The 12447-nt window shown below is 39.4% G+C and overlaps 1 protein-coding gene and 1 long non-coding RNA gene across 5 annotated transcripts in view; one reads left to right on the forward strand and one right to left on the reverse strand.

Annotated features, from left to right (window-relative positions):
* CUL2 (cullin 2) overlaps positions 1–6040 on the reverse strand; it is a 51509-nt gene extending 45469 nt beyond the window's left edge. For 2 of the 4 annotated variants that reach the window (XM_081933513.1, XM_081933515.1), the window contains exons 1-2: positions 5603–5761; positions 3588–3725 (exon numbers count right to left, since the gene is read on the reverse strand). In XM_081933513.1, the coding sequence (XP_081789639.1) occupies positions 3588–3706 (119 nt within the window). In that variant the 5' untranslated portion in view covers positions 3707–3725; positions 5603–5761. Of the gene's footprint in view, positions 1–3587; positions 3726–5602; positions 5772–5925 lie in introns of those variants that run through there. The other 2 variants (XR_014173625.1, XM_081933514.1) reach the window with 2 other exon arrangements.
* A 66-nt stretch (positions 6041–6106) lies between these two features.
* On the forward strand, positions 6107–12092 carry LOC309382062. The gene is made up of 3 exons (XR_014173626.1): positions 6107–6162; positions 6339–6449; positions 11168–12092. It is a non-coding gene; the product is annotated as an uncharacterized lncRNA (long non-coding RNA).
* Positions 12093–12447: the final 355 nt, after the last annotated feature.

The following is a 12447-nucleotide window of genomic DNA, read 5'->3' on the forward strand; positions in this document are numbered from 1 at the left end:
CTATCTTTCAAATCACTGTTTTCTAAAGACCAGATGATTTGTTCAATTCTAGAGCACAAGCCTGTTACTCACTAACCCACCAAACCTAGCTGTAGTATTTCAACAAATGTGTTGGCATAGTTGCCTTCCTTGGGGCTAGAAAGCCTGATCCTAATGCTCAAATTTTATCTTTCCTGTGCCAACATCTTAAAGGGCTTACTTAGCATTTCTGTGGGTTTTTAACCTGACTACATACCACTACTGTGAAAATACAATATAAAAGGAATTGTATGTCAGCAAAAAAAAAAAAAGTTTTCTTTCTGTGCTAAGTTGAAGATCACCCCCATTCGCAGTTTATAGATCACCATGGTCTTAGTTCATAAAAACATTGTCCAATTTCGTCAAAGAATTTGGAACAGCCTTGGAAAAAATATAACTGAGGAAAAATATAACACTTTTTTTAAACACTTGAAAGGCCATGAAATGTTTTCCCTTGTTGCAGACCACAGACTTGAAACTACAGGCGCCAACTTGGCCTAGTGGTTAAAGGCTCAGGCTAGAAACCTTGAGGTCTAATTCCACTATAGGCATGAAACAATGGACCAGTCACTCTCTCAACCCAACTCATCTCATAAGTTGTTGTGGGAAAATAGGAGAAGGAAGGCGTATTATGTAGGTTCACTACCTTGAGTTTACTCATAAAGTAATAAAGGTGAATTTAAAAAACCCTAACAAATCAGTAAGAAAAAAGACTTTCTAACTAAAAGACAGGAAAAACTTCCTAACACAGCAAGTTGACAATAAAACAATTACCAAGACTGATGATGTTATTTATTGCAATGTTCAAATGAAGGTTAGACTTTTACCCAAAGGGCAGGGTTTAAGTGTCTGTATACATGTAGTCCTTGACATATAACAGTTCATTTAGTGACTGTTCAAAGTTACACAGGCACTGAAAAAAGTGACTTATGACCGTTTTTCACACTTATGACTTTTACAGCATCCCCACGTGATTTATATTTGGATGATTGACAACTGACTCACATTTATGATGGTTGTAGTGTCCCAGGGTCTTGTGATCATCTTTTGCAACCCTCTGACAAAAGGAGTCAATGGGGAAGCTGGATTCACTTAACAACAGTGTTACTAATTTAACAACTGCAGTGATTCAGTTAACAAATGTGACAAGAGAAGTCATAAAATGGGGCAGAACTCACTTAACAAATTTCTCACTTAGCAACATAAATTTTGTGCTCAATTGTGGTCATAAGTCGAGGACTACTTGTAGTTTTTTTCAATTGTAACCCCAGTATTGTAACCCTAGCATTGACAAATAAATAGCAAGATTTTGTGAAAAGTGATTGAATTAAGCCAGAGGCAGGAAGTCAGAAGTCCCTGAGCAAAAAGAAATTGTCTTATTTATTTGGTAATAAATAAATAAATAAAGGAGAGGGCAGAACTGAAATTTAAAACAGCTCCTTAATATGAAGAAAAAAACAACATTCTGAAGGTAACCTGGACCAAATATATTAAAAAAAGAGTTATCATTTTATAAAATGAAGTCATAAAACATTCAGTTATTTCTAGAAACAGATTTAAGTTGTCATACATCTGCTGGGAGGGTGACACAAACATAGCAGGGCCAGAAATATCTCACTTCTAAAGAGGTTCGAACAGAGGAGATGTGAAGGTCAAAAGGTAAGAGAAAGTGAGTTACTGCTTTAAATAAAAGTGCTATGTGGCCTTTCATTGCTTTTTTCCAAAAGACTAGACACTATTCTGGACACACAATGTCTCAAGCGTGCTTAATCTTGCTTTCAGATCCATAAGGAGCATTTCTTAATTAAAAGTGGGATTAAAATCTATGATATAACTAAACACTGCTTTCGATTAAAAGAGTAAAACAACCTATATTTTGAAGAAGGATACAAGGTATTTTCCCCTAGATATAGAGTATAGGCTACATCTAAATCTACTAAGCATGATTGAAATTTTTTTCTACCTTCCTTCACAAATATATTAATTATGCACCAAAACCTTTGAGAGCATTTGTTTGCTTTCCCAAACCATAGTTAAAAGACATAAATGAATTAAGTTAATAGAGAAAAAGCTGGAGATAGGAGAATAGGACCCCTCTTCAAAGTAAAAATTCATACATGTCATTTGGGAACACACTTAAAAAGTTGATACTAACATGAAACAATTGCTAGCTTGTCACATTATAGTTAGCCATGCTACCTGAAGTCAATAAAGCACAGCATCCTACAACACAAAATATGCTAAGCTTAAGCAAAGGTTTACAGACTGGAATGGTTAGAATTATATAACATCCTACATCTAAAGAAAATGAAGGATGGCATATAAATTGCAGTTCAGTAATCTGACTGGATCTACGGCTACTGATGCATAGTCCCTGAAAAAGATTTTCTGAACTTTCACTTCCTAGTTGTTTTTTTCTGTTCCATAAACAACTTTAATCTCCCTGTCATGGACATCCTAATATAATAATAAAGCTTATCTATGAACTGCAGATAGATTATATCCAACTCAGCACAACTCATTAGGTCAAGCACAAATAATAGGTCATTTACTAACGTATTGCCCTTGAAACAGAAGTTTACAAGATCCAAAATTGCTAGTGAGATGGAAGACAAGAATCTATCATTTCCTCTAGAGCCATGATAACAAACCTATGGCACGCGAGCTTGAAGTGGCCCGTCAAGCCATGTTGCTTGGCACGTACAGCGTCAGCTGTTCCTCTTCCGGGTTTCTGGCATGCATGCGCACACGAAGATCAACTGGCCTTTGTGCATGCGGAAACTGGAAGAGCTGGTCTTCCGTTTTACAGCGTTAGCATGTGTGCTGGCTAGATGATCTGCGCGTGCACATGCATGGCAGTAACCGGAAGACTTCAAGCTGGCACACATGTGCGTGCCATAACCCAGAAGTAAATTTTTCAGCATGCGCGTGCCCCCTGGGAAACTCTTCTTCCTGATCGTGGCCCAGACAAGTGCATATGCACTTTGCAAAGTTCTCCCTTTTTGGCACTGTGCCATGCACACGCTCGCTTCCTTTTCGGCACGGTGCAGAAAAGGTTTGCCATCAATGCTCTAGAGCACGATTCTCTAGTTCTAGCTAGTCTTCCTTCAAAATAATTCCGAATGAAAATCTGTTTTCTGGTTTTTGGTGGGACCATAATAAAGCTTAATAGTAGTTCAAATGAGGTTAGCCAGAGCAACTGGTAGGTTTGATTAGAACCATACTTTCCTAATTAGAAATTACATTTTCTATTTAAAACAGATTGGACAGAATCATGTACTAAACATACTCTTTATAGTTTAGACATACTTACCATTCTTAGCAAATATTAGACTTTGTTTAATCTACTGTATATACCATACATAATTCTTAATAGACACTATGTTATAAAATCTATTGGTGCAAGAGCTCATGCTGAATGTATTTTATAGACATTATGTTATAAAATCTATTGGTGCTAGAGCTCATGCTGAATGTATTTTATTCAGCTCTGAATTCTGTAAAGAAATCAATTTCTGTACATCATTTAATCCTGTGTAATCAATATCTGTCCTCTAATAAAAGGATACGAGAAGCGATCATTCCATGTTGCTCTTTCAACATAATCCAACATAACAACAGCTTTAATAGTTGTGAGAAGCTTGTTCCATGTTTCATCAAAATCAACTACTCGTGGTTTCAAGGACATTGTGGGGAAGTAAATGAATCTGGAAAAAAAATCCAAATTATTAATTATTTCTGCTGCAAATATGATTATATATTTTTGAGATATCAATCTTATTTTTTTTGTTAAAATATCTATGTCAAAAACATCTTACATTGCTGGAAAGGCTGGTATTTCCTCTGAACCTTCCTACTGAACTCTACCATTCACAGCTCCTAAAAAGTTGCAATTACTGGTGATTTATCCTTATATTATATGATCATTACTTCTGCCACCTGAATTACAAATCCTAAATCAGGGTAGAATATTTTGGATGAAAGTTGAATAGATAAATTTCCAGCAAAACCTTTTAGGTGAAAGGAAGCATAAAAATAACATAGTATCAAGAAAATGTGTTTATTTCTATTATACAATAAAATCTGCAGAGCAGGTTGGCTATTATAAAGGTTTAATTAAAGCAAATAGCTAGACTACTAGGGGAGCCCCAAATTAACTTTTCTTATGGCCAATTGAAACAAGACAAAAAAGGCCAAATTGGTGAATCATTTTTGACATGGCCACTGACTTGTAATTGAGAGTAATGGTGTATAAGCACAGCTTGAGACTTTTTATAAAAACATTACATTACTAGAATAAGTACAAGTGATATAACATTTATATTCATCATGGTTTTGACAGCAAATTACTTTTCCCACGTGCTTTATAATCTGGTTGCCCTTTTATATCACAAATTCTAAACTAGAGCACAATCTCCTCTTATCCTACCCCTCCCCCTCCCATTGCAAAAGCAAAGTAAATATCCTCTGTCTGGTTGATAGAAAAAAAAGATTCTCGTGGAGAAAAAATGCTATTAGGGGAGGTGGTGTGTGGAATGTCTTATGAGATGTACCATTTAAATATAACTCTCTAATTTTTTAAAGATCCAGCCAACATTTAATCATCATTTTCGCATTTTTTCTGAATCGACAAGCAAAACAAAAACAAAACAACCAAACTCAACCGTCCCTGTCCTAATATTCCCTTGTATTCCTTATTCATGTCATGTATTCATAATCAAGTTTATACTTATATCTGTTCTCTAATTAAGGCTTGACTAAATAAATAAATAAATAAATAAATAAATAAATAAATAAATAAATAAATAAATGCATACATACATACATACATACATACATACATACATAGAAATAAATAAAATAAATAAATCGGCAGAAGTTTGGACACCCCGGAGTTTGAAGGCAATTTACCTTATATCTCATCACCGAGATTAAAGGAAATAACACGGTTAAAAAAAAAAAACACTGGATCTGCCGGTTTGCTTTCGGGATCTCGCAAATCTTCTTTTTCAACCCCCAAACACCTGATTATGGATAGAAACGAAAACACTGCTCTGTGTGTGTGTGTGTGGACGGGGCGACCCTGTATGTACTTTCTGCCCTCATCCACTGATACACGCGGATCTGGCGGATGCCTTGCGGGGTCAGGGCCTGCTCGGTGCCCGTTTCCAGCATCCATACCCGGCAGCCTTTTAAACGTCCTGCCGATTTCACGGGACTCAGCCGGCACGGATGCCAGCCGATCCGCTTGAAAAGGGGTTTCGTGGCACCCCCTTCCAGACACGGGCACGCGTGTGGCTCGCATACTCACATCGAATGCAGCGGGGAAAAGGAGAGAAGCGCGGCGGCGATCGGCTAAGGGATGCGGACGGAGAGGCTGCCGAAGGGACTGGGGGGATGTCAGTGCAATGAAGACGGAGGTCAGCGGTAAATTAAAGAGGGAGGCAGGGAGGCACCGGATCCTCCGGGGAGCGATGAAAGGAGATCTCGCGGGGGTGGGGAGATTGGAGAAGGAAGAGCGTTCCCCCCACCATCACACAGACACACATATAGATCCCCGTAACCTCTTCCCTTTCGCTGTTACCTGGCAACAAGGGGAGGCCTGGGTCAGCGTCGCGTCCCCACGCCCTCGCTGCACCGTGTGTATCTCGCGCGCAGATTGATTTCCCAGACCCTCCTCACAGGGTTGCCATTACCCAGCCGCCACGGCTGCCCGTTGAGCCCCGCCCACTAGGCTCCCATTGGCTCAGAGCGGGCAGTGGGGGTTGTGGGGCAGAGCGGGCGCAACCATTTCAACCCTTTTTTTTGACGCCCACCGAAGCTGTTTTTTTCCCTCCCACAAACTTTTTGTCAGCATGTCAAGACGCCCTGTCAGACAGCGCGCCTTGGACTGGCACCAATAATAACCTGACTCCTTTTCGTCGCTTTTTTTTTATAGTTCTCCTTCCCTCCCAGGCTGCGGGGAGAGTTGGTTTCGCCCCGTGTATGGGGCACGAGAAGGGCCAAACAATCACGCCGCCGCCGCTCCTTCACATAAATGAATAAATTGCTGTTTCCTCCGGCTTAACGGAGGGGTTGGATTGCGCAGGCGCAGTCAGACTTTAACCTGTGCGGTGGGATTTCACCGTCTCAAGTGAGTCTCAGGTGAGAGCGCGCTGCTTTCCGGTCAGAGGGGGTGGGTGTGCTCTCTCTTTCCCTTTCTTTTGAGAGAAGCCTTTTTAGAATAGTTTTTTAAAATCGATTTCTCTATGGAGGGAAACAATAGTCCGGTTAAATGCTGCTTCGGTTCCTAGATTTACGATATTTCGCTTTTCCCTCAGGAACTCAACATTCGCCTGCCTTCGGTTTCCCCGACAAAAGCCCCCCTTGAGGTGATCTGAGAATGGACGCGGACATCGGGTCACCCAGTGAGCTTCTGCGACTGAGGGCTGGTTGGTAGATTTAACCCAGGTCATATAAAGCAGGGGTCTTCAACCTTGGCCACTTTAAGCCTGGAGGACTCCAACTCCCAGATTTCCCCAGCCAGCTGACATCGGGTCACCCAGGGAGCTTCTGCGACTGAGGGCTGGTTGGTGGACTTTATATAAAGCAGGGGCTGGGGAATTCTGGGAATTGAAGTCCTCCAGGCTTAAAGTGGCCAAGATTGGAGACCCCTGATATAAAGGACCACAGGATGTACCTTATCGAAAACTGCTGGGCTCCGAGACCTGAGGAGGGGGCTGTAACTTTGCAGCATAATCGTGACTCCAATTTCACGGTTGATTCTTTGGGCTTTCTACAAACTTCTCCCCCCCCCCCCAAGGGTCCCTGCTGAGATTTATCTTCCAAATGCTACAACATTTGACAAGATACTGTGATATATAATCAAATATGGTGTTGGAAAGCCTGTTTTTTCATAAGCCCCGACAAAGATGTTTTGAAATTTATGTAAAAACTGTCCCTGAAGTCCAAAACTGACAGTTGTTATTTCAGAACTCCAGGTATTTTATTACCCGTTCCCTAAATGTCTGTAGTGATTCTCAGTCATCCAGGTCATGGTTGTCCCAAAGGTGCTTTTCAAGAGGCAACTGGACTTTCTGGTTTTTCTTTGAAGACGTTTCGCTTCTCATCCAAGAAGCTTCTTCATCTCAGGACAGAGATGACAGGACAGTAGGGAATGGGAAAAATTATATTCCTTGCAGACAGCTGGTTATTTGCATCCTTTTACAGCGTTATTGAGGAATATAAATTCTCACCATCCAGTCAGCTGAAGAAGTTTCTTGGATGAGAAGCGAAACACTTTCGAAGAAAAAAACAGAGTCCAGTTGCGCCTCTTGAAAAAAGCACCTTAGGGACAACCCACCCTCTATTTTTGTTTTGTTTTGCTTTCAACAAATGCAGGAATAGGAAGGCATAAAAGTGCCTAATTTTTAAACTTCATCTTTAATTTAAGCTCTGACCTTGTGTGATTAGCCCCCAAGTGAACGGTTGCTGGAGAGAGTGGTGAGGGAGAAATAAACACATAACCTCTAGTGAGAATAGATCTGGCCAAAGTAACTTAAAAGCCTTGTTATTTCCTGGCAACATAAAACTTAATCTTGGTGACTTTGCAGGTATATTCTGCGTAATTTGTTTAGCAAGAGATTCTTCCATTTTATTCTTTTAAATTCTACCACCCTGCTATTTTCCAGTTGTCTCTCCATGCAGGTACAGCTTTCATGGTTTTCTTGAGATCAGGAAAACTATGCACTGCCCCCTGCTGCACACAGAAATTTATATTCTCTGTAGGAGAATCATGTGCAAATAATCAGGACATTTTGAAAACACTTTTTCCAAGTGACAGAATTTATTTAAAGGCATAAGCTTTTGTGAGCTGCAGCTCCTTTTATCACATGCTTAATGACTAGGGTTAGATACTGTACATTAAAGCTGGCTATTCTAATATGCCTCAGATATTCCAATCTGCTGAGAAATGAAAGAGATGCATGTTGTCTTCCCTACATTTTAATATTTATATATATTTAGTGGTTGCTGTACTTATCAAAAAAAGAAGAAGAAAGAAAGAAAAAGTAAGAAAAGTTTATCTTACTAAGATCAGGGACAGACATTTGGAAATACTGGTATACCCTGAAAGTTCAATTTTCTTGCTTACACAGGTGGTCCTTGGGATAAATTTCGGGCTTTAGCAAAATTCTGCAGGGGCAAAAGGCTTACAATTAATTACTCCAAAACTATTTTCTTTTCTTTTCTTGAGAACATCTAGCTTCCATAAACTTCAGTGATAAACAGGAATAACAAAATAAAATAAGTTCCTCTTTAAAATATGTAAAAGTAATTGTTCAATCTTCTAGAAGTTGGTAAGAACAATCTAGCGTCATCTAAAGCTGCTACATTAAAAAATAAGTTTTTAAAAAAATATATTGGTCACCCATCTTACTACAGGATAATTCTGGATGGTTTATAATCTTTTAATTTGCATGTCATTGGGAATGATCTCATTAGTACGGTAGAAAGAGTCTTTATACCCTCAACTCTTATTGACTCACATTTACATATTCTGATGTCCATTGACACCGCTAATTCCTCTTGGTGGCTTTGCAGGGTAAAAATCTCAGCTGGTCTCTGTCTCTCTAACCTCTTTGTTGCTGTGACTCATTACTACCTTTAAATCTAAAAAAAGCAAAAGCTGGGGTTTATTATTATTATTACTCCAGAAGATAGGCTTAAGATACAGAAGGATCTTGACAAACTTGAACATTGGGCACTATCTAATAAAATGAAATTCAATGGTGAAAAGAGTAAGGTTCTACATTTAGGCAACAAAAACGGAATGCACAGGTACAGTATAGGTGGTACCGTGCTCAATAGTAGTAACTGTGAGAGGGATCTTGGCGTTCTAGTGGACAACCATTTAAATATGAGCCAGCAGTGTGCAGCAGCTGCCCAAAAAGCCAACACAGTTCTAGGCTGCATCAACAGAGGGATAGAATCAAGATCACGTGAAGTGTTAATACCACTTTATAATGCCTTGGTAAGGCCACACTTTGAATACTGCATTCAGTTCTGGTCGCCACGATGTAAAAAAGATGTGGAGACTCTAGAAAGAGTGCAGAGAAGAGCAACAATGATGATTAGGGGACTGGAGACTAAAACATATGAAGAACGGTTGCAGGAACTGGGTATGTCTAGTTTAATAGAAAGAAGGACTAGGGGAGACATGATAGCAGTGTTCCAATATCTCAGGGGTCGCCACAAAGAAGAGGAAGTCAAGCTATTCTCCAAGGCACCTGAGGACAGAACAAGAAGCAATGGGTGGAAACTAATCAAGGAGAGAAGCAACTTAAAACTGTGGAGAAACTTCCTGACAGTTAGAACAATTAATCAGTGGAACAACTTGCCTCCAGAAGTTGTGTATGCCCCAACACTGGAAGTCTTTAAGAAGATGTTGGATAGCCATTTGTCTGGAACGGTATAGGGTTTCCTGCCTAGGCAGGGGGTTGGACTAGAAGACCTCCAAGGTCCCTTCCAACTCTACTATTGTATTGTATTTATCTTATTTCTATCCCACCTATATTATTTTTACAAATAGCTGAAGGCGGCAAAGGGACATGGTGGGTCTGTGATTAGAACTGAGGCTTGATGATTGGCAAGTCTAGGTTTGAGGCTCGGGTACAGCGTGTTGGGGTGAGCTCCTGCCATTTGTTTCAGCTTCTGACCACCTAAGCAGTTTGAAAACATAAAAACGTGAGTAGATAAATAGGTAGATAAATTGGAACTCATGTGGGGATAAAAGAGGGGAGGCCCCCATTGAGTTCCCTTTGGGCAATGATGACATCACTAACTAATATCTCTCGACCTGGAAGCGCCTTGGTGGTTGCTTCCAGGTCCCATTGGCTGCTGACATCTACTTTCTTTAACATAAGGCTTTCTATACATCCCCATACGCTAAATAAATGACTCAAGACGGCGAACATGTACCACACACCTTCCTCCTCCTTCACCAAAGTATAATTAATTTGTAGGATAGGGTTCCTTCCTGCAAACTTTTTAGACCTGCAAGCTACCTATTCAGTCTGGCATGCTTAGCAATCCATACTGCTTACACTTCTTGAGCTCGCTTTAGTGTTCTACCCTCAACAGTACTGAATGGAAGATTTCATAAAATGTTTAATGAGACAAATTGTCCCTGTAATCAAAATGAACCAGAGATTCTGGTGCATATATTTCATCGCTGACTTTTCTGTAAGAATTTATGAGCTAGAATAAGTGCCACTCTTTAATACAGATCATGTTTTCAGCGAGGGAAAAGTGGCTTATATTGTTATACTCTGATGGAACCGTTATCACAAAGTTGCCAAGTTTTTATAAACAACTATTGCTGTAAGAATGTTTTGTGGTGTCTTAACCATGGAATGTCCCAAATGTACTAATTTCAAGAGGCAATTGGACTTCGTGGTTTTTCTTTGAAGATGTTTCGCTTCTCATCCAAGATGCTTCTTTAGTTCTGACTGGATGGTGGGGAATGGAAGGATTTATACTCCTTGCAGACAGCTGGTGAGTTGCATTTTTTTTTAGTGAGTTGTTAAAGCCACCTGAAGGTTTAGCTGTGTCATGAGGGTCACCTGTGTCGTGCAAATGGGCCTGAAGCCTTCTTGGAACTGTTGAAAGGATTGTATTGTAGACTGGAGATAGATGATGTCATATACCCCCCCCTCTGTTAAGAGAGGGCTGTTCAATTTTAACATAGATGGCCTCTTTCAAACCAAGGATCCTCTCTGTCTAAAATGCGGTCTTCAAAAGAGTGGTCTTTTTCTTTTAAATACAGATGGACTGCTGAATCTAGTCCTGATGGGTTTGTTCTATGTTGTGCCATGCATGTATGAAGTGAATGAGAAGCGAAATGTCTTTAAAAAAACCGAGAAAGTCCAGGTACCTCTTGAAAAAGCACCTTTGGAACAACCATGACCTGGATGACTGAGAATCTCTATAGACATTAACCTTGGGATGATGTCACCAGAATTTCCTTTTATCCTTTTTATTTTGTTTTTATTTTTCTTATTTTGCTTTGAATTGTGTTTTATTTCCTTATAGTTACACATTTTAATTGCACAATGGTTTTATTGACCTTATTGTATTTGAGACTGCTTTTTGTGCTGTTTTTTAATTGTAGCTAGTTTGCCGGTCATTCATAACTAAATACAATGGGACTGGCCCATCCCACTTGCTCTAACAGAAGGAGCGTGCTGCAGATTCTATCGGTCAAGGAATTTCAACTAGCAAGATCTTGGAGAAAGAGCCTTTTATACCAGGACCCCCTGCTCTCTGGAACATCTTATTCTGGAACATATTACTGCCAGATGGGGCCTTAAAATCTGGCTTGCCAGTTGTCTTGGGTAACAATGGGGGACATGCTATACTGGAGGTATTTGTGGAATAATAGACAAAAGTGTATTCCTGTACTGTTCATGCTATTGGTTTTTTATATTTATGTAATTGCTATTAATTTTAATGCTTTTATATTTATATAATTGTATTATATTGAAGACCAGAGTTGCTTTGAATAGGAAGATGGGTAGTTACTTAATGAACTGTCTCATCCCAATGTGATTGGCCTGCCCCACCCATGCTGGCAGAGGGAACATGCTGCAGGCCCCATCAGCCAGGGAATTCTGGTCAGTTTCACGCCCCCCCTCTCCCCCCCCTGTGAGATTGGCTCCTGCCTTCCTGCCCTTTTGCAAGAGCTTGTTGGTTGGCTTAGTCCAATAGGGGAGCATCAGGCTGGAGATGATTGATAGATTAACAACAGATCCCACTTCTCCACCCACTCTCCCGCCCATCCTGCTCCCTTCCCCCACTTATAGTTACAGCTGATATTATTATTATTATTATTATTATTATTATTATTATTATTATTATTATTATTATTATTATTTATTTTTATAATATTTTATTATTATATGCTTGTTTCTATATAGTTTTATTCTGTTAAATATTGTAAGTCAGAGTCACCTAATGGTGAGATGAATGGCAAACAATTTTAATAAATAAATACAAATATAAATCCAGTAAGTAAATAAAATTATAATTTCACGTCATATTTTAAATGTCTTACCAAATTTTCTTGACATGCTAACTCTGAAACCAAATTTTCAAAAAGTAGTGTGATCTTACAAAATACACATTTTTAAAAATTGAACTGAATACTATTGTTTTATATGTGCATCTTGCTTAGGAGCACTCTTTTCAGAACAGAAATACCATGAGTACTATGCTCATATTAACTTCAGGTACTTTTCCAGTTAAATTACTGGGGTTTTATGGTGTTTGATAACGCATTTATAATACAATGGGTTAATATTTAGTGGTTAAATGTCAGCATTCAAGATGGAGTTTTGGGCCTCAAATTTAATCCTCTGCTTCCAGCAGCAATTAATTCCTTCAAAAACAGGA

The sequence above is a fragment of the Natrix helvetica genome (assembly GCF_964273705.1).
Source record: "Natrix helvetica genome assembly, chromosome: Z".
Taxonomy (NCBI): domain Eukaryota; kingdom Metazoa; phylum Chordata; class Lepidosauria; order Squamata; family Natricidae; genus Natrix; species Natrix helvetica.